We start from the raw sequence: 23,012 nt of genomic DNA on the forward strand, positions 1-23,012 counted from the left end.
ATTAGACAATGATAGGTATGTGTATAGAGAATAATAATAATAAGAGAAAGAATAATGTTTGATATAGTAAGGGGATATAATAAAAATTATAAATTAATAATTTAGAAAAATAATGAAATTAAAAATATTTAAAAAATTAAATATAAAATTAAAAAAGAAAAATAAAATATTTAAAAAATTAAAAAAATTTTAAAAATTAAATATAAAATTAAATGCTTTATGTCTTACTTTTTTTAGCGAAACTTCAACAACTCATAAAAGTTAATGGAATAGATGGTTATAAATCAAAGTGATAGACAAAATTAAAATTTGCAATAATAATACTTGGTGATAATTAATTACGGACGGTCGGGTGAAGAGAATATGGAAGGAAAAAGAAAAAACGAGAAAGGAGAACAAGGTAATATAATAATAATAACCACGATGAGACAATGACATACAGGTATGTGTATAGAAAATAATAGCAAGAGAAAGAATAGTGTTTGATATAGTAAGGGATATAATAAAAATATAAATTAATAATTTTAAAAAAATAATAAAATTAAAGATAATTAAAAAATTAAATATAAAATTAAAAAAATAAAATATTTTTAACAATTGAAATTATGCATGAAGATAGAGAGTGCTTTGAATATAAATTTTTATCTCGGCTTCAAATTAAATACGAATTAAAAATAAATAATTAAACTTAATAACGTTTATAAATAGTTAATTTGTAAATAATGTTTCTAAATTTTTATTTTGATTTTATTACACATCATTTTTAATTGAATAATCTTGAAGGATTTATATATTTATTTTTATGGTCAATAAATCTGACAGTTTTCTAAGGCTAAAGAAGTTATTGATAAGAAGATGTATGATGAATTACGAAATATTTTTGTCAGATACACAATTTTTATAATTTCCTATTTTATTTATTAATTATTCTTATATTTTGATATTTAAAACGAAAAAAATAAGCATTCTCATTTATTCTATTTTTCACTATTTATAAAAAAATAAAGAACTCTTCGTATTTAAATTTATATTTTGGCCTACCATTTAAAAAAGATGAAGACAAATATGAATATCCATGATATTTAAGTAAAAAATATCTTTTGTAAATAACTAACATGTATTTTGATTTATATATACTTTTTTGAATCAGAATAATGTTATTGTCATTATTTTTTGAATAATATTTTAGTTTATAATAATTTTAATTTTAATAAAATATAATATAAATAAAGTCACATCAACATTAAAATAAAAAATAATTATCTAATAAATTTAAAAAATGAATAATATATTAACAAAAAGATAATATTAATTTCTTAAAAATAATAGAAAAGCGGTTGAACAGGCACGTTAGTGCCTGTTGAGCCGCTAGTATATATAAAAAAAGGAGTATTTTAGTTATTTTGTATAAAAAGAATATTATAGTTTTTTTTATAAAAAGAATAAATTTAGACAGATTCAAGATTTGATTCACTATCTTTTCGATCAAATTAATTTGTTTATAACCTAATTTGATAAAAATAACACAGTTTAATGGCGAAAGCTAGTGCACTCTAGGCAAAGTAGGGAGTGCAGCACTCTTTAAAAGTTAACCTGCTATCAAAAGTAATTAGGTAAATTAAATTTATTTATTATTGTTATTTTTTTTTGTCATGGGCTGAACAAACAAATCGGCACTAACAAAAAAAACTAATTCGCTCGTTTAACACAGGACTATCTTTACAACTTAGAAAAATTTGATCGACTCCCTCCGTTATTCTGTTATTGTTGATGTGATGCTTCCACTATTGTTCTGTCTAGCAACAGATTTTGACGGCTTGAACCCACCCCATTCCACATCTACCATAAATGGACCTTCAAAGCCCGAAAAATTGCTGCCATAGAAAAGGAAGACGCTGTCTGTCGCCGTTGTTGGTTGGCTAACTCCAAACGTAAAACTGATTCTGTAGAAGAACCCGGTCTCCATGAAGGCGCCATGATTCTCAGATAACAACGCAATCAAAGCACAAAATACATGACAGTTACAACAAGTCCATTATCTTTTATTTCAAATTATCCTCAACGTGTATGTAATAGAATGAAAAATTAAAATACAATTATATTTAAACAATTATTTGTATTATTTTTTATTAATTTATTCAAAAAATAATTAAATTTTGAAGCTAATTGGTATAAAATATTACAGATATAAAACTAAGAAAAATTTTTATTTGTATAAGAATGAGCCTACTAAATAATTATTTTATTTAATATATAATATATAATATTTCTTTCTTTGCCAACGAGTTATAGTTCAAATGACATAGTCTCTATATTCACCTAAGAGTTGGTAAAAAAAATACTTTTTTTTATTAACTTTTTTAAATATTAATTATTTATTTTACATACAATATAGAAATAAATTAATATAATATTTATTGAGTAGACGCAGTTACGTAAAAAAAATTTATTGTCATAGTATTTGAACCAAAGAAAAAAAAAATTATTTTAAGAAAAACTAATAATATATATTAACTAAAATAATATAATTATCCCAAATAATATATTATAAATATAGTAAAATGACATATTTCAATAAAAAAATTGTTAATAAAAATATGTTGTTTTTAATATTTATATACTATTTTTTTTATTTTGAACTTCAGCCCAATACCTGAGATTTACAAAAAAAATCTAAAACTTATCAAAAAATGATTAACCTGATTAACAGGTTATCTTTTTAAATCCAGACCATTCAAATAAAATATAATAAATAAAGAGTTCAGATTTACGAATTCACAAGGTGTGCAGCACTCTATACTTAGCAAGGAGCGTTTAAGAATGAGCCCAATTTAATCAATTATATATACTAAATTTTAATTATTAAAATACATCTTTAAAAAAATATTTTAAACATCTTTATTTGAGTGCTTTTTTTTTTACATAAGGCTAACTTCTTGTTTAACGGTTATAAAACTGAAACAAATTAATCAACTTAAAAACTCAAATTGATTGTTATCTCAGCAAACTTGTAAGACGGAAATAATGGCAAGTGGCATACATGCATGAAAATAGTGCTGATGAACTGAAGCCTTAACTTATCTTCGTTAGAAACGAACAAAGCCTCAAATTAAAGATGGAACAAGCGCCAGAGGTAAAGTACACCACTATTTTCTTGTAGTATTTTTGCTTGAGACACTAGCATTTTCAATGCTCTTTTTTAATATACTTCAAACCCTATTTGATGTTAAACAGGATCTGTTTCGTTTTAGTTTCTATTTTCAGTATTTTTTTCTAAGAAAAATGAAGTTACATTATTTTCCAAATTAATCAGATATGCAGTTGTGTTGACTTCAAATAGTAAGGCAATTAGCTTCAAATGGAGTGAAGGTTGTGTTGACTTCAAGAGATGAGAAGAGAGGCCTTCATGCTTTGGAAACTCTCAAAGATCTCTCTCATCTTGTGCTCTTTCACCACCTTGATGTTGCTGTTCCTGCTAGTGTGGATTCTCTTGCAAATTTCATCAAATCCGAATTTGGAAAACTCCACATACATTTTGGTAACTTGACAAATTAAATTCTATATATATATATATATATATCACTTTCTTTTTCTTTCTTTTTTTTGTTTGCATGAAAGGGGATACAAAATGAATTATGTGAAAATAAAATTTCCATGTTTGCATTTTTCTACTCAGAAACAAGTTTCATTGACTTAGTCAACTATATATATATTTGGGATTTTCTCATTTATTTTCATGTTTGTTGATTTTTTTCCCTTACAATTCCACTAAAAAAATGTAATTGACTAATTTGTTCTGAATTAATAAATTAAACTTCTCGTATGAAGCTCTGCATGCTAAGAGGTTTAATTACTATCAAGTCATGTTTAGGGTTTATGTTATTAATTTTGGATACTAACCAGGAATGAGTTCATTGCCTTAATTAATAACCTTGACTTGGTAGCTTTCAATTGAAATGGATTCTATCTTTTTCCTTGACATATATATTGATGTTTGAATATTATTCTTGAAGAAAAGAATTGCATTTTGTAGATCAACAATGCAGGGATTGGTGGACTTGTGATTAAGGACAATGATTTGGTCCCTCAAGTGTTATTCAAAAGCAGGGTAAGAATTTTACAGCCAGTTTGGCTCATATTTTTTTATTTTTCAACATTTTCTATTTTAGAATTAAAAAAATATATACCAAACACAATCTTAGCTTTTAATCTAAGAATATTGAATTGGGTGAAATTTTTAGGAATTATCAGATGATGGAATAGAGAAAGCCAAAATCGTTCAAACATTTGAGTTAGCCGAAGAATGCTTGCAAATAAATTATTATGGTGCTAAAAGAACATCTGAAGCCCTTCTTCCTTTTCTCCAATTATCTGAATCACCAAGAATTGTGAATGTATCATCCTTCCTATGAAAGTTAAAGGTAGGATATTTGTGTTTTTTTAAGGTTTAATTATTCTAATAATCTCTATAATTTTGCTAATTATGTGATTAGATCTTTATAGTAGATAAAAATTTATAATTAGATCTTTACTAATTATTATTTTTCAGAAAAAATGAACTAATGCTAAAATATTTGCTTTTAGAATATTCCATATTCATTCTACATCAAACACAAAATCAAATATTTAAAATAAAATTATTTTTTTAACAAAATTATAGTTAAAAAAAGAATGAAGGAAAAGTTTTTTTCTAATATAGAGACTCAATAGTCAATACAAACTTTTAAACTATAAAGATCTAATTAAAATTTTGATGAAATTATGGAAACCAACAGAATAATTAAACTTTTATTTAAAAAAAATTAGTAGATCTTAGATTGCTTCACTAAATTTGGTTGTTGCTCTACTAATAGGCTTATTTTATTACTTTTTATTCTCCATTACTATTTTATGATTCTGTTTTGGTAACTCTCATTATTATTGCTTTCAATGTCTAATAATTCAGCGTGTATCAAATGAATGGGCTAAAGGAATCTTGGGTGATGCTGAAAACCTTACAGAAGAGAGAGTTGATGAAGTGTTGAATGAATTTCTGAAAGATATCAAAGAAGGGTGTTTAGAAAGAAAAGAATGGCCTAAGGTTCTTGGTGCCTATGTTATCTCAAAAGCTGCTATGAATGCATATACAAAATTGTTGCTAAAAAGTACCCTACTATATGCATCAATAGTGTGTGTCCCGGTTGTGTTAAAACCGATATAACTGCCAATACTGGACTTTTAACGGCAGAAGAAGGTGCTGCTACTGCTGTCAAATTAGCATTGCTTTCAAATGCCTCTTCTGGCCTTTTCTATTTTCAGAGTGATGTTTCTTCATTCTAATTCAAGTGAGTTGGGTTATGTATACTCATTTTCTTCTACAATCATAAGTCTCATAATTCAATTGTAAAGAAAAGTGAACCCATCTCTATATGAATTGATAATCAATCTTGGTGTGAAATTACTTATTATTAGCATAATAAATTAATAATAAGACTATTATGAATAAAAAGAAAAATATTGGTACATTTGTTGTAGCTAATGTGGAACTTCAGACCTCTAAGTATCATTTATTATGTTAATTCGAGCCTCCAACCATTACTGTCTCTAACTCCTCACAGTTTGATATGGACATCTTTTTCAGTTCAGAAAAACTGTTAGCAGTTGAGGATGTAAACAAATCACTAAGACAGTAGATGGTGCCAAGTTCATCAAACAATTACATGCCAAAATTTTCAGGAAGTGGGGCCATCCAGGTTTGCTCAAAGCCTATGGATTCAAGCTAGTATAAATCCCTAAGAACCAATCCTTTAAGCTGTGAAAGAATTTTGGTATAATTTTGAGTGTCAAGCTCAGGCCTTTGTGAGTTGAATATCTGTTTGAAGCCACTATCGACCACTGCGATCTGTTCTATAGCAGTTAGTTGAATCGCTGAGACGAAATCATCTGGAAATGAATGTAAGTCATCATGGAAACTCAACAATTTGAGGAATAAGATGTTTTGGAGGTCCACTTGAAGTAGTCCAAAGTGAAGAATATGTAGAATTTTGAAGATCCTGTGTTTGAATATGTAGAATTTTCAAGATCATCTGCAAACATCTTCAGCTCGGGACAATGATAAACATTTTCAAGATCATCTAGACATCTACAAACATCTTCAGCTGGCGATTCCCAAAGAGTCAAGGTGGTTAAGCAAGGGAACATCAAAAGCTCTTTATTATTTTCTTTCCCTGCAGTTATGACTTCATATTTTCCAAAAATTTCCTCTAACTTGACACAGTTTCTCACATCTAATTTTCGTATCTTGTCTTTGAAAACCGATGCGGGAAACAAACTTGTCATGCATTTACATTCATTAACAATGACTTCTTTTAGAAATGGAAGCCTGAAACCACCTCTAGAAACTGACTTAGAAACTGTCATTATTCTAAAACTAATCAATATTCCATCCTGTTGCTTAAAGTTGAAATCACTGAATATAAATTGTTCATCACTTCAGTTTATATAGCCAAGTGTAGAAATTATTTCTCTTGAACATAATAAAATTTTATTTGGAGAAGGATCTTTATTTATTTATTACCTGACTTATAAACTGTCATACTGCAGCAGCATTAAGATCATGGTGGAAGACCGAATCATCACTCGAGTTGTAAGAAACTTGAATCCTTCTAGAAACTTGATTCGCAATACTCAACTTGCAACTCCTCAGGGCGTATTAATATTTTCGCTGTTGAAGGTGTAAATAGACGTAACTTACTTCCATTGTTTCCAAGTTGGGTGTCTTCTCAAATAATTCAATTGGCACATTAGACTTATTATGCTCATCATCATTAAAACGGTAAAGTTTATTCAAACTCTCAAGATTTTCATCCTTACATTTATTCAATCATGAACTTAAAAGCTTGAGTGCATTTCCAATTCAGAGTCAAATTTTCCATCTTGGAAGTATCCTATGACCAAAAGGGTTTATACTTATAAATAACTTTTTGAAGCTTGTAACTAAAAAAAGTAAGGGGTGTACACTAGTTGGATTGAGGTTAGTACGAAGACACAGAAGTTTTCATCTACAAAGACTTGTTTCTCCATTCTGTTTTGAGGTTCTACGAAGGGACCTAAATGCTGCAGAAAAGTTCTAACAGTCCAAAATTATGTTGCGTATTATTATGTAGTTTTTCAATTGGTCACTTTTTTTTTCTTTCTCCTTAAAAAAAAAATCAAAACCGATATTATAATTTCAGAAGTTAAATGAAGAATTTAAAACAACATGCATACTTTTCAAAACTGATGGTCTTATTGAGAATTGTATAATACATAGAATGTTACATTATACATTGGAAGTTAGAGTTGTCACATGAAGCTAGGTCTAAGGAGTGCAGCCAGCGCGTTACTTCGAAATGGGCTGATAATACCGTGTTAAGTCGGTATCCTGTGGTAAGGTTAGGTTTCAAGACAGAGTGAGCTGGAAAACAGCGAATCTTCGCCTAAGCAGTAGTTCTCAATCCCTTTATTCCAAGATCGTATATAATCGAGCGGCTCGCGCATCTGTTCTTACTTAATAGGTTAGGGGCTAGGCTAAACCTTCCTCACATCTGATTCAATAGCAATGGTAATTCCTCCAACACCATCAACCGCAGATACGATAGATGATTCTATGCCATCTTTATTCCCTTCCTTGCTTTACCTTACCCTATTGCTACTGCTAGCATTAGCACTACCTCGACGTCCCATAGCTGATTCTCAAGAAGCAGATTCTCGAACAAGAGCAGGGGATTCTTTCGTCCGAACACCGGATAAGCATTCAGTTACCTTGCATTCGATTTTCCCTATGTCAGTTGCTTCTGTCTGTAACAAGGCATTCTTGCAGCAAGAGGGCATTCGAGAACAGTAAGAGCATATTCTTCTTCAATTGCGATCAAAGATCGGTGGTAATGCTTTTGCTTCTTCTCTCTCTGCTCTTGCTAGCAATGACATTTGAGGAAAAAGGCTAGGCTCCTCTAGAGACTAGACCGGGTACATTAGCAGGGAAAGCTACTCTTCACCGGAAATAGTAACTGCCGCACAAAGGCATTCTGTTGAAAGTGTTCAGTAATCGTCTGCTCATAGAAGTAGGATGAAATCGGGCTTGATGCCATCTTCTTCAGTCAGTCTTAGGGCAAGGAGTTCTTCCGCCCCTCCCACAGCGGTAATGCCGATAGCTCTGATTACCGGAATTGCTTTAGGGATTGGATTTGGATTCCTTTCTCTTCGAGGCGAGGCATATGACTCTTATCGATATGCCACTAGCTCAGGAAAGATAGACACGCACACCCCCTTTCATTGCCGTTACCAGCCTTTCTATCTTAGCCCGGCGCCGGGGAGAGACTGGGAGTGCTTTCGAGAACAAGAACACATGCACCGGGAATTCATCTGCAGAGCAGCTCCATTTCCTATCCTCTTTGTCCCAAATTCCTCTCCTTGCTCCGAAAATCCACTCGGAGAATTAATATAATCTAAGAATAGCTCCTCTGGTAGCCGGCCTTTCTTCTTTCTAGCATTCCAACTTTTTTCTGACCTTCCGGTTCTGAATCCGTAGGACACTTCTCTGTTCTCATGTATACCTACACGAGATCTCGAACTTGAAACGAAACATCCCTCTCCTCTTTCTTTTACCTTTCTCTCTATCCTGGGGCCAAACTCACACTTTCTGGAGCTATAGCATACATTGAGCCAGCAGGGAGAGCCCTCTGGAATAGCAAAAGCCTTTGCTGCTTACCATCGGACTCATTCCCGTCCTCACGAGCCTTGACGCGTTCTTGTCGCGTCTCCTTGTCACTGCCTTGGTCTCCCCCACCTTTGGCGTGACTGCCCCTCTCCTGTAAGTCAAGTGGCTTTCGCCCCTTTCCTCTTTATGCTTGCCCTTAGCATGGGCAAAGTCTATCAAAGACTCGGCCTCGTTGATGGCTTCGTCCACATTAGAGACTTGCCAGCGTTGCAACTCCTCCCTTACATACCAGAGTTTGAGACTCAGGCTAGAGGATCTTTACTCTTCTCTCCTGGAATTATTAGAGTGTCAGATTAGCCTTTGGATTTGTTCTGCCTTCCATTTCTATGCTAATCCCTGAGTGCTCGTTCCCTGGCTCTAGCGAACCAGTAAACTTCCTGCCCAGCCGGGCTCTTCTTCTTCCTCCCTGACTTCATACTCGCTCTAAGCCAACAAAAAGGGCAGGGCTGACCTTAGATGGATGGCTGGCAGATGGAAAGCGCTTAGCTTAAGACTAAAAATGCATGACTGGGCACTAGGTGGGCTGGAATGGAACTACCACGGACTAAGAGAATGAATTTACCAGCTATTCGAAATAAATCCTTATCACGATTCTAAGTCATTTCCCTGGTTAGGGACATGACAGTACATGCCAGGCAAGAGGTTCTTAAACATAAGGGAATGTAGTTTTCTGCACTATAGTCTCCATGTTGCATAATAGAAAAACTTTCCATTTACTAAACTACTTCATTATATTATTTGAATAGGATCATTGAATCCTCAACTATTCCGTTAGTCATTTATAAGGAAAGAGCTTGGAGGTTAGTAATCCTTCCCTCCTTCCTCCTGCACCTTGCTGCACTCTCCAATTTAAGGCAAAGAGAGAATGCTAAAGTGATTGGTAATGTCTTCTTGAGAACTCAAAATTCCATCTGCTACAACCTTCTTTTAAGCTTAAATCGAATAACCCGGGGTCGAAAGACATCTCTCCCCTATCTCTTATAAAGGAGTTATGAACTCGCACCACCCGTACGGTCTTTATGCCGCCTACTATTCAAAGCCAGGTATTGACTCAGGAATTATCTGATAGGGAAGCTAAAAATGGCTTGCTTTCCCGGATCGACTTTGCTCACACCTAGGTGCCCACTCATGTTGGGCACGTAATGATGACTTCAATTGTTGGGAGTCCGGGTTGCGACACCTGATAGCTTGCTATAGCACTCTTGCTATTGGATATGTGTATGATACACAGCACTCTTGGTATTGGATTTCTTCTCCTTCTCCTCTCCCTTACGGTCGAGTTACTTTGTTCCTTCCTCTCGCTTCGCTCGAGCATCTTCAAAGCTCACTCCGGCGAATGGGTACCTAGGCTTCTCTTGCCAATGTATACAAATAGACAGACCTGGCGAACTATCTTTCCAAAGCCACTCGACCATGTGGGAGAGGGGTGAAGCTACTCGCCCCTATTCGATAAGTTAAGGAGAGGGGCCCTCAACTAAAAATAAGTTTCATTCTCGACATTGCAAACTCTTTTGTTACCTCTTTCACGGCGGCGGTTCATTCTGGTTCTGTCGGCAAATCACCTTCCTTATAGGAGGAAGAGGAACTTTGGATTCTTAGCTTATTTGAGAACTTCCTTATGATCTCATCCACATTGTCCATGGAAGACGTTTCTTCTTCCAATTCGTCTATTACACCCTGGATTTGGATAGTTTTTTGTTGTGCGTCCTCAACTAATTGAGCATAAGGATCCCTTCTCTTTTTTTTTTTCAGAAATAGATCAAAAATCCACACTGATAGTAGGGTGCCACCGACTTGCTCAAGAAAGGTCTAAAGCCAGACATTGAGTGGCGGTTGACCAATCGATAGCCTAAAACTACAAGCCAGCTTGAACTACTTCCTACGTCACCCTTCGTCCACCTCTCCCTCAGCGAGGAAATAGTAGTAGCAGCAGTCTCCCCACTAATTCAAGGTTACAGTTCCAACCAAGTCAAAGAGTCCGGTACGAACAAAGACATTATATGAAAGCTTTCCTTAACCATTCAAGGAAGGGATTCGACTTAGACCACTTAGTAGGACCTTCTGGCTTACAGGAGACCTTCCATCCATGGTTGATATCTTCCTAGACTTTCTGCTTATTCGGGAATGTGAGTTTTTGTTTCCCAGTCCTTTGTTGGAGGAGAGCCTACAATGTCCGAATGTTCGAAAGAAAGATGCTAATGTCACTAAGGGAATAGCTCCAACATTCCTTCTTGTCTCGCTTAGGCTTTTTATTCACTTTTTTCAATAGCCTTGGAGATCAGGCAGAATGGAGACAAATCAACGATTGGTGCAGGATTGACCACTCAGCTATCCAAGTTACGTAAAAGACACATTTGGAAGTTTTTCCCTGCCTCATGAGGGCACACTTTGAGTCCCAAACTTTCTGTCTGAAGCAAATGCTGGAAGTCCAAGATGGTGGTTTGGAACATCCAAGAGGACACCTGATCCACGCTCTCTTCCCTTGGTAAAGAGAAATTTGAAATCATTTGATCAAACAAAAAAAGTACTTGGGCCTTAGAGGCAGCGGCTGGGGAAGCGAAGGGAATAAGAAGACCAGGAACGAAGTCACTCGACCAAAAGAAGGTCTTATTTGAGTTCAAAGCGAGGAGCCAGACAGAGACAGATTGCAATTGCAAAAGCCAACTCTAAGAAGCTGCTTTACAGGAAAGAGGGGCAAAAGCAAAGGAGAGAAAAAAGGGGGAGCTTAACATATAGAAATCGGTTACACACTAAAGAAAAGATAGATTGACGTTTTCCTACCCGACTACAAAAGATATTCTACATGTGGTTAACAAAAGAGTCACTGGTTATTGGCCTCAAGACAGAAACGAGCTGACTAGGATCATAAGGTTAAGATAGGGCTAGGCTTTCTCTCATGGACCTTTTTCTATTATATTACGATATACGACCGTTTGCCCTTTCATCACTTTGGCCTGGAGCCAGTCTAGGGTGTAGGCTTGCTTCGCATAGGCTCGGGTCGGTGGTAACTAAATATAGAGAGAAGAAAATCCTTAGGTTGACCAAGGATAGGAAATCTACTCTATCTACTGATGCGGGAAAGGTTGTTGAGAAGGGGACATGTGATCAATTTGTTCTCCTTTCTAACCGATCCATTGCGTGTCACGTCGCCCTATCCATAGAGGAAGAAGGTGTATGCTCAAGTCTAAAATATTTTCTACCAATCGTATAGTCAAGCTTGAGTGCCTCCCTTTTTGATGATCTTGTCACTTCTCTTAAACTATAGCTTCAAGCTATTATTGATGCAGGAACAAACCACTAGAAATAGGTATCTCTACGCGTAAGAATGAATATATGATTAATTCAAATACATTAACCCGGCAAGAGTTGACCATGCAGGGGAAGTGACTAATGAGCGGGGTACCTTTGCTTATGCCAGGTTGAAACCTTCCTTTAATAAGAAAACCAAAAAAGCAAAAGAAGAAAGAAAAGAATTTACTAGTTCTTTGACCCTGAATGGGAATTGTTTGACGACTTGATGAAGATGTGCTTGTGGTCGAAATTCTTCCACCATGGAAGATGTACTTTGATGGTGCCGCTCATCAAGATGGAGCTGGAGTCCTCTTTCTTACTTCTGAAGGAGAAGTGCTGCCGCACTCCTTCACCTTGTCGAAACCTTGTTCCAATAATCTCGCAGAGTACCAAGCCCTCATACTTGACTTGAGATGGCTGTGGATTTGAAAGAGTTGCAACTCTTATGGAGATTTGAAATTGGTGATCAATCAACTCCTTGGTAATTATTCAGTTAAAAAGCCTGTCCTGAATTGATTCCATACTATAATTACGCAAACAAAATGGCTTATTGGGTGGCTTGGTGATGTGACCATAGAGCATGTCCCAAGAAAAAAATAGACAAGCAGATGCCCTTGCAAGACGCTCAAGATCTATAGCTGCTTGGCTTGGTTGGATTGCTTTGAATAGAGATGCTTTCTCTGGTTCACTGAGGTAGTTAGACTAGCTGGAACGTAGCGAAGGTTCAGTTGCTCTTCCAGGGAAGAAGGATGCAAAAAGCCAAATGTTACAGGGGCTTGGGATGCCTCACCGTTCAGGAACAGGATGAGGTGGTAGCACTTGGCGTGAGTGCGCAATAAACCTACCCATTGGATAATCAAAGTTGAGTGTACGCTTTCGGTTAAGTGAAGGGATAGACCGAAGCAGCTCACTAACGAAATTTCAGATCAGGGAATGTTACCCGAAGCATATCTCGTTGGATGGATGTCATTTCCGCGAAGTGAGCTTTTATGAGACTTTCACAAAGCGGACTATTATCATATATGCCTTCCCAGGGAAAAGCGGTATAACATCCTGATCTCAAAGGAGAGCCTTGCTTTTTCTGTGCTGAGTCTATAAGCAAAGAGGGGGTGCCCAGTACACTTGAAATGTGTCCCAAGGTCGCCAATGACCAGTACTGCAACTGAAAGCCAGGGTATCTTACCCTAAAAGGAAATGAATATTGTGTACGCTGGAGCTGAAACAAGAGCTTTCACGGGTGACCTATGACTTGTTCCCAAAAACCTGCCCTAGAAAATCGTTATTCGACCGATGCAACGAAGCAAGTCAAGGACCGAGGTAGTCTTTTCCAAGAGGGTTGGAATCGGTTCTCTAAGAGTGGGAGACCCCTTCTTGACTTACGGCTCTAAGGTAATCTCTCTTCACTCTTTCTTTCCCCGGAACCCATGCTCTAGGGGGTTTCCCTATTTCCCTTCTCTGGATAGGGGTCACATCTATCGGAAATTCCAGTTCATTTCAATAGTAAGGCCTCGGTTCAACTGAGTCTGAAAACTGAGATTTCATGCATCTTTCTTTAGACACTTGGGGATTCTTGACTGGTCTTGAAGAACCTTATTTGATTATTCCCCGGGGCTGTGCCCAAACTCCTCTTTCTCTTCTCTAACTAGTCAAGACCCGTCCATAGTCCATACTCTTCAGTGTCAAAAAGACAATTTTCATACGGAAAGAAGCCATCCTATACCCCTATCTCACGATTTATTTAAAGCCTTTCATTCACCTAGTAGGGATAAGGCCTTCTCTTACGAAATCTCAATTCAGCTATCCTGATTGAAAGCTATCGCTAACCGAATAGAGCAACTCGAGGTCAAGCTTTCTCCTTTCTTCTTTCTTCTATAGTTTCCCACAACGCACTTGCCCCCTTACAAAGATGAATTGATCGATCAGATGAAGCAAAGCATCCTGTTTAAGCATTTCATTCTTACCCCCCAGATCTCAGGTAATAGAATCTCACGATTAGAATGAGTTCTTGGTGATTGGTAAAGGCATGAAGAGTTCCAACAACAAGAGAAAAGGAAGCTACCTACATATCCTCTCTTCTCGAAGGGACCAGGCTAATATAATAGAAGAAGGGCAAGTCTTTGTGGGCTTGAAGGCCCTTATGTTTTTGGCGAGAGAGGGACCGAAGTAAGACAGTGAAAGAGAGGGACTTCCTTCTTTCACGTACTGAAAGGAAGGGGTGAGCTACTATGCTTTTCAATTGAGTGGCATTTCGCTCTGTGCCGATTAGTCACTCTGATCACTTTAATTACTGAATGGGGCTATTAACTCTCTATTTTTGAATAGCTTTGACATCTCTCTTTTCTTTGAAGTTCAGCAATATTGATATCCCTTAAAACTAGAATCCGGATCATATTATTGACTCTCTTCTTTTAAGTTTTTCTTGATTCTTGAACACATCTTTTATTTCTTTTGGTGCATTGTACCTTTGAGTCTAGCCGTGACTCTAAGTGTTTTGTTTTCAAGTATTACTACCTGATACATAAACACCACAAGCACTTAACTGGAGAACCCTTTGGATTCGAATTTAGCTTTGCTTAAATTCCCAGACATTGGTGCTCAGAGCCTTAAACGTACTATTTAATACCTTTGGATCACGACTTTAAATGTTCAGTCTCAAGGATTACTTGACACTTTCACACCACAAGCATATAGTTAGGGAGAACAACTCTTTTGAGCTTTTTAGGCCAATTTTCGACCCTCCTAACCATTGATACTCAAAACCTTGGACTTTTTTTTATTTTCTTTTTTTTTTTTTGCTATTTCTTTTGCTTCAAGAATCAATCTTTTTGATATTTCAGAGAATCAATAATACTTCTCTAAATTCTTGTACCTCAAGAACCAATATGCCCAACTCCAACATCAAGTATGCTCAGTTAATTCATACATTCAGAGAATAAAGATAAGGTCACCACATAAAAGTAATTAGAATAACTCATCATGTAACTCAAGATCTTATGTATTTTACTACTTTTCAGACAATTGACAAACATTTTCTACCTGATGCAATGCCAATGAACTTGTAGTCCTCTCCTCCTCCAGAATCTTTTTTGTTGTAGCTGAGGAGGTTGGCACCTTGGGCTCTTCTAACAATTTTCACACATTCAGCAAACCAGTCCCATCTCCAATGAAAAAGAGTCCTCCAGGGCCTATCTCAAAGGATCGAACTTCTTGTCTTGTAAATAGGCGACCTCTCTCTAGAAACCTGTAGAAGCAGGCACAGTAAATAGCTACAACAGTAAAAAAAAAAAAGCCCTTATCATCACTCACGTCGGCAATTCATACATACGAACTGAATTATCTTTGCACGAGCAGAATAATATTGGCTTGATCTCTGCATCAGTCATTCCATACAGTCCAAGAACAACCTATAATAACAAATAAAATAAAAAAATGAATTGGAAAAATCAATCACCTCCTTCTTAAACAAAATTAAAATATCAGCTTAAACGACATATTTGTGAACAAAATGTTTGGTTGAACAACTTACAATTTCATGAGTGTGAGTGTATGTCACTTCTAGAGTTTCCTCCTCCGTGCACACCCAAACATTGACTGTGCACAGATGAACCCGATAACAAGTAATTGTCCCAGCAAATAAGTGATGTGACAACATCTGTATGCCCGTTAAGTGTTATTGTGCACTGTAATGTATCAAGGTCCCAAACCTGTAGATAGCAGGGTAACAAATATCAGAAGAAATTGGTTAGCTAAAGGGGAATAGTGTGCAAATTACATGAAGCACATCTCACATTGAAATAAATACATAAACAAAAACACTACCTTAATGCTATGGTCCATGGATCCAGAATAAAGCATCTTGTGACATCCAATAGCAAGACAAACCACTGGTTTACTATAACCACTTAGTGTTGTAACCATTTTGAAAGGAGACTCAAAGCTGCATCTCCAAGCATAAATAACACCATCCTGCAATTTAAATAGATTATTTAAAAACTAATGGACAACATAAGTAGCTGAAATTGTCAGTAGTAAATGGCTAACTATAAACAAATCTTAAATAACTGCAAGGTAATTTACCTCTGCTCCAGCAAGGAGGATATCATTGCCAACATTCAAGGAAAGGACTTGCCCTTTAGGTCCATCAAGAGTAACATCTGCACCCATCTGAATATTCCAAGCCTTAACAAAACAACCACAATCAAATTATAAGTTTACAGTTAAAGCTCCTATACATAAGATACCATTATTACAATAAAACAAATGAGGAATGAAGTATAAGCTTACCTTCACAGCATTTTTCACACGGGCAAAAATCCATGGGCCTTCAGATATGAGTGAAGTAACTTCAGAATTAAGATGGATCATGTTAACACAACGGCCAGTGTTGCAGTCCCATGTACGAACTGTGCCGTCAGTGCTACCAGAAATAAGTTTGTCTGAACCAGCCGCCAGTGCAATACCAGTAATTGCCTGTCAACAAAATTTGAATATTAGTTTAACTAGAGTAAACATCTTAGAAATAAATTTTCTCGCCCTCAAACTTATTTCAATTGTAATATTCACTTACCAAGACAATTAACTACAGAATTAGTTTACCAAATACACTAAATTGAATATACTTTTGTATGTTCATATCAAATAATAAAAGGTGGAATCAGACATGTATATACCTTGTTGTGTTCATGAAGCTTTGCAAGCGCAGAAAACCCATCACCATAAAACCATGAATGCAAATTCCGACACAAGTCACCATGCACATGTGAAAAAATAGTAAAGCTAATTTTAAAAAATATATAAATAAATAATAACTAAATAAAATGAAAGGTAATAAACAATCTTAGTTTATAACCTTAGAATTTTAATGGTTGAAAAAGAGAAGAATTATATACCTCTAATTAATGAATGGTTCATATTGAAGAGACTCACCTATAAATTGAGTTTTTCTTTAATTCATTTCAATCAAGTCATCCAGATAGAATAATATAATATTTCTTTGAGTAGTTTTCTTCTATATATAGAGAGAGAAGTGTGTTCTCCTTTTGTCGAGAGAGAGTGTTATTGTAATCTCCTTGTAATCGAGAGAAGTTGTAATTCTCAAAGAAAGTTATTCAATTGCTTCCATATTTTATACAAATTTCTAATTTTTCATCTCTATATTTTGCTGTGTCATTTGTCTGGTACCTAACAGTGATATCAGAGCCTAAGGTTGCTGATTAATTTTCCTTTTTTTTTTCGCTGCGAGTTACCGTCTTAAAAAAATGGCAGCAAAGTATGAAATTCCAAAATTCAGTGGGAGTAATTTTTCCATATGAAAATTGAAAATAAAAGCCATTATGAGAAAAGACAATTGCGTGACAGCAATTGAAAGTAGACCCACTGGAATTACAGATGAAAAATGGAAGGAGATGGACAACAATGCTATTGCAAACTTACACTTGACACTAGCTGATTCAGTTTTATCAAGTGTAGCAGAGAAAATGACAGCAAAGAAAATTTGGGATGCTCTCACCAAATTATATGAAGTCAAGTCACTTCACAACAAGATATTCTTGAAGAGAAGACTTTATACTCTTCGAATGAGTGAATCCACATCGGCAACGGATCACATCAACAACCTAAATACGCTATTTTCCCAACTCTCATCGTTGGAATATACCATAGCGGAAAACGAACGTGCAGAGCTCTTACTTCAAAGTCTACCAGATTTATATGATCAGCTTATCATTAACTTAACTAATAATATTTTGACTGATTATCTTTCTTTTGATGACATGGCTGCTGCGGTTCTTGAAGAAGAATCTAGGCGCAAGAATAAGGAAGATAGATTAGAAAGCTCAAAACAAGAAGAGGCTTTGTTGATGACAAGAGGGAGATCAATGGAGCGTGGTTTCAGTGGGAGTCAAAGTAGACCAAAGTTACAAAGTAAGAAGCAGGTCAAATGCTACAATTGTGGAAAGAGAGGGCACTTCAAGAAAGATTATTGGAATAAGAAGAGTATAGAGAAGGTTCCAGAAGGATCAAGTTCTCAAGGATGTGTTGCGAGCACCTCTGATGATGGAGAAATCCTGTATGGCGAAGCAACAATTGGTTCTAAAGGTAGCAAACAGCTCACTGATGTTTGGATTGTTGATTCAAGAGCAACATGGCACATGACTCCTCATCGTGATTGATTTTGTACATATGAACCTGTCTCGGAAGGATCGGTGTTTATGGAAAATGATCATGCCTTAGAAATTGTTGGAATGGGTACTGTCAAAATAAAAATATTTGATGGTTCTATTTGTTCACTTCAAGGGGTAAGACACGTGAAAGGCTTGAAGAAGAATTTGTTGTCGATTGGGCAATTGGATGAACTTGGCTGCAAGACTCATATTGAAAGTGGGATCTTGAAAGTTGTTAAAGGAGCTCTTGTGGTAATAAAAGCAGAAAAGATTGCAGCAAATCTATACATGCTTGTTGGAGATACTTTGCAAGAGGCAGAGGCATCAGTTGCTTCAACAAGCCAAGAAGAAATGACGATGATATGGCATTGCAAACTAGGCCACATGTCAGAACGAGGCTTGAAGATTCTTGTAGAACGTAATCTCATTCCCGGGCTCAAATCGGTAAACTTACCGTTTTGTAAGCACTGCGTTACAAGCAAACAACATAGATTGACGTTTGGTAGATCAACTGCTTGGAGCAAGCACATATTGAAGTTGATTCATTCTGATGTGTGGGAATCGTCGGAGATGTCCCTAGGAGGAGCAAAATATCTTGTATCATTTATTGATGATTACTCTAGGAGGCTATGGGTGTACCCGATCAAAAAGAAGTCAGACATGTTTGCGATGTTCAAAGAGTTCAAAGCAAAGTTAGAACTTGAATCTGGAAAGAAGATCAAGTGTTTAAGGATAGATAATGGAGGAGAATATGTCGATGGTGATTTTCTAACATTTTGCAAGCAAGCATGTATTCAATGGCAATTCACAGTTGTATACACGCCTCAGCAAAATGGTGTAGCAGAGCAAATGAATAGGACTCTCCTAAAAAGAGCACGAGCTATGTTACAAGCTGTAGGTTTAGCTAAGTCTTTTTGGGCAGAAGCTGTTAAAACCACCTGTTATGTGATAAATCGGTCACCATCAACTGCAATTGGGTTGAAGACACCAATGGAGATGTGGCAAGGTAAGCCACCTAATTATTCTTCTTTACATATATTTGGTTGTCCTGTGTACGTAATGTACAATTCCCAGGAAAGAACAAAGCTGGACCCAAAGTCTAGAAAATGTATATTATTGGGTTATGCTGACGGAGTTAAGGGGTATCGCCTGTGGGATCCCAGTGCCCGCAAGGTAGTTGTCAGTAGAGATGTGATATTTGCAGAAGATGAATTGCAAAAGGAACAAGAAAATGACAGCACTGTTAAAGAGATAACCACTGTTCAAATAGATGAAAAATGCAGAGAAGGTGATCTTTCTGAAGCAGAACCACAGCACGAAGAACAAGAAGCAGAGGCCAATGACATAGAAGTTTGTCGATCCACTCGACAAAGAAGAATACCATCATGGCACTCAAATTATGTTTTGACAAACCATGATGCATATTGTCTTTTGACAGAAGATGGAGAACCAACAACTTTTATGGAGGCTATGCGCAATCCAGACGCTTCTATGTGGATGACAACAATGCAAGAAGAAATTGAGGCATTACATAGAAACCATACCTGGAAACTTGTTGAACTTCCAGCAGGTCGGAAAGTCATTGGTAACAAATGGGTTTACAAGATCAAACGAGATAGTAATGATCAGGTGGAACGATATTGTGCAAGATTGGTTGTCAAGGGATATGCTCAGAAAGAAGGTGTTGACTTCAATGAAATATTTTCTCCAGTGGTGAGACTAACTACTATTAGAGTAGTTTTGGCTATGTGTGCTGCATTTGATTTACATCTAGAGCAATTAGATGTAAAGACTGCTTTTCTTCATGGAGAACTTGAAGAAGAGATATATATACTCCAACCAGAAGGTTTTGAAGAACAAGGAAAAGAAAACTTGGTTTGCAGGTTAACTAAATCTCTGTACGGTCTAAAGCAGGTGCTAAGGTGTTGGTACAAGAGATTTGATTCTTTCATTATTAGCCTTGGATACAACAGACTTAGTTCAGATCATTGTACTTATTACAAGAGGTCTGGTGATAATGATTTCATCATTGTGCTGTTGTATGTGGATGACATGTTGGTGATAGGTCCCAACAAAGATCAAATCCAAGAATTGAAGGTACAGTTGGCTAGGGAGTTTGATATGAAAGACTTGGGACCAGCAAACAAGATTTTAGGATGCAAATTCACCGAGACAAAAAAGATAGGAAGATCTGGCTATCGCAAAAGAATTATTTGAAAAAAATCTTACAACGCTTCAATATGCAAGAATGTAAGCCAATTTCAATCCCACTTCCTATGAATTTCAAATTATCCTCAAGTATGTGCCCTAGTAGTGAAGCAGAGAGGATGGAAATGTCTCGAGTACCGTATGCATCAGCAGTGGGAAGCCTTATGTATGCCATGATCTGTACAAGGCCAGATATTGCTCAAGCAGTTGTGGTGGTAAGTCGATTTATGGCAGATCCGGGTAAAGAGCATTGGAATGTTGTTAAGAGGATCTTGAGATACATCAAAGGGACCTCGAATGTTGCATTATGTTTTGGAGGATCGGAATTCATTGTCAATGGATATGTCGACTCAGATTTTGCAGGTGATCTTGATAAACGAAAATCTACTACAGGATATGTGTTCATGCTTGCAGGAGGAGCTGTGAGCTGGCTATCTAAATTACAAACTGTTGTAGCTTTATCTACTACAGAAGCTGAATATATGGCAACTACACAAGCATGCAAGGAAGCTATTTGGATCCAAAGGTTGATAGAAGAACTCGGGCACAAACAACAGAAGATTTCTGTGTATTGTGACAGTCAGAGTGCCTTGCACATTGCAAGGAATCCTGCCTTTCATTCAAGAACAAAACACATTGGAGTACAATATCACTTTATTCGGAAAGTAGTAGAAGAAGGAAGTGTTGATATGCAGAAGATTCACACGAAAGATAACCTATCAGATGTCATGACAAAACCAATCAACATAGAAAAGTTTGAATGATGTAGATCCTCATACGGCCTATGGAATACATGAGCAACATGAATTTTAAAAATTTATCAAAATTAGCTTTAAGTGGGAGATTGTGAAAAAATAGTAAAGCTAATTTTAGAAAATATATAAATAAATAATAACTAAATAAAATGAAAGGTAATAAACAATCTTAGTTTATAACCTTAGAATTTTAATGGTTGAAAAAGAGAAGAATTATATACCTCTAATTAACGGATGGTTCATATTGAAGAGACTCACCTATAAATTGAGTTTTTCTTTAATTCATTTCAATCAAGTCATCCAGATAGAATAACATAATATTTCTTTGAGTAGTTTTCTTCTATATATAGAGAGAGAAGTGTGTTCTCCTTTTGTAAAGAGAGAGTGTTATTGTAATCTCCTTGTAATAGAGAGAAGTTGTAATTCTCAAAGAAAGTTATTCAATTGCTTCCATATTTTATACAAATTTCTAATTTTTCATCTCTATATTTTGCTGTGTCATTTGTCTGGTACCTAACAGCACACAATTGTCAGTCATCCAATATTTGCAAATATTGCGTGATTTATCCACAGAAGCCTTAGCAACAGTGGCCACATCTTCCACGTCTGCAGTCTTTTCAATCAATACAGCCTTTTGTTCACACTTGCTTGGCTTCTCAATAGATATAGCTTCTGGTCTGCACTCAACAGCCTTTAGTGCACAAATTTCTGGCTTCTTAAAGGCCTTGGGTGCGCAATTTATTGCCTTCTTAGCAGAGGAACTGGCCATCTTCTCAAGGGGCAAATCAGACTTCTTCGAATGCTTATATGTTGTATTGGCCTTATAGTATACATTGGATGGTGAGGTTGGTAAGCTATATGAAAATCGACAAGGATTTCTGTTGCATCTCCCAGCTAGCCAATACTTACATGTTGGTGGTGTTGTACGACGGAACCGTTCAGTCCTCCTTGTTGTTGTTATAACAGCCATGATGCTACGAAATAAAACACAGTATTCCCATCAATAACACCCTTCATTGCTCATTAATCTCTTCCAAAACTTAAACAACCCAATTAGAAGAAGCTGCAGAATCCATTCCCTCATCAAAACCCAAATTCTGTTACTCCAGTTCTCCATCAACCCAACTTAACACCACTTAAATAAAACACAATATGAACACTAAGGAAGAAAAAAAAAAGAAATTCCAAAGAAGGTAACGTGCTAAGAAGCAAACCTGAATTAAGAGTAGAATTGAGTTCGAAAAGTGAAATAAAATTAATAAGAATTAGAATCACTGAATCAGAGTCAGAGAGATTCAGCGAAGAAGAGAGTGTAAGAGAGTGTTTGTATAATAGTGTAAAGCAAAATTGGATCACGTCCTTTATTTATAGGTTTCGTTGACGGTCAGAAATTAAATTAAACCGAGAAAAATCAATCATCAATAAATATTAAATAGTATCATTATGAAATTCATTTATAGCTCGAAATTGATTCTCTTACATTTTTTTTTCTAACTGGTTTTTCAATACATAGTTAATGCGATATATACATTTAATTATCTAAATATAATAAAAATATCTTGCTTCAATCATTCACTGTATAATTTTCTTATAGTACTTTAATTTTAGCATTTTTTTAATGTTTGTGTCATTTTTACCCCAATATAAATTAGTTTATATTGAAAAAGATTTTAAATCTAAACTAAACATTTTCTTTTTTAAATCTACACTATTCAATCCTAACAAAATTCAAGTGTACTTAATTTATTCGTGATCAAAATCCTATTCTAAAAACAATAACTGACAATTTGATAATGAAACAACTAAGTTTTTTTTCTTTTTTCAATCTAATAAAAAAATTTATTTTATATATTTTATCTA

The 23,012-nt window shown here is 35.5% G+C and overlaps 1 protein-coding gene and 2 pseudogenes across 1 annotated transcript in view; 2 read left to right on the forward strand and 1 right to left on the reverse strand.

Annotated features, from left to right (window-relative positions):
* LOC107635349 lies at positions 3,270–6,867 on the forward strand (annotated as a pseudogene).
* Positions 6,235–23,012, forward strand: part of LOC107635351 (cystathionine gamma-synthase 1, chloroplastic) — a 29,341-nt gene continuing 12,563 nt past the window's right edge. The window contains exons 1-2 of the mRNA XM_021122043.1: positions 6,235–6,299; positions 12,971–12,977. Coding sequence (XP_020977702.1) covers positions 12,976–12,977 — 2 coding nt within the window. The 5' untranslated portion in view covers positions 6,235–6,299; positions 12,971–12,975. The remainder of the gene's footprint in view (positions 6,300–12,970; positions 12,978–23,012) is intronic.
* On the reverse strand, positions 14,883–17,687 carry LOC107637302 (annotated as a pseudogene).

Source organism: Arachis ipaensis, chromosome B04 (genome assembly GCF_000816755.2).
Source record: "Arachis ipaensis cultivar K30076 chromosome B04, Araip1.1, whole genome shotgun sequence".
Taxonomy (NCBI): Eukaryota; Viridiplantae; Streptophyta; class Magnoliopsida; order Fabales; family Fabaceae; genus Arachis; species Arachis ipaensis.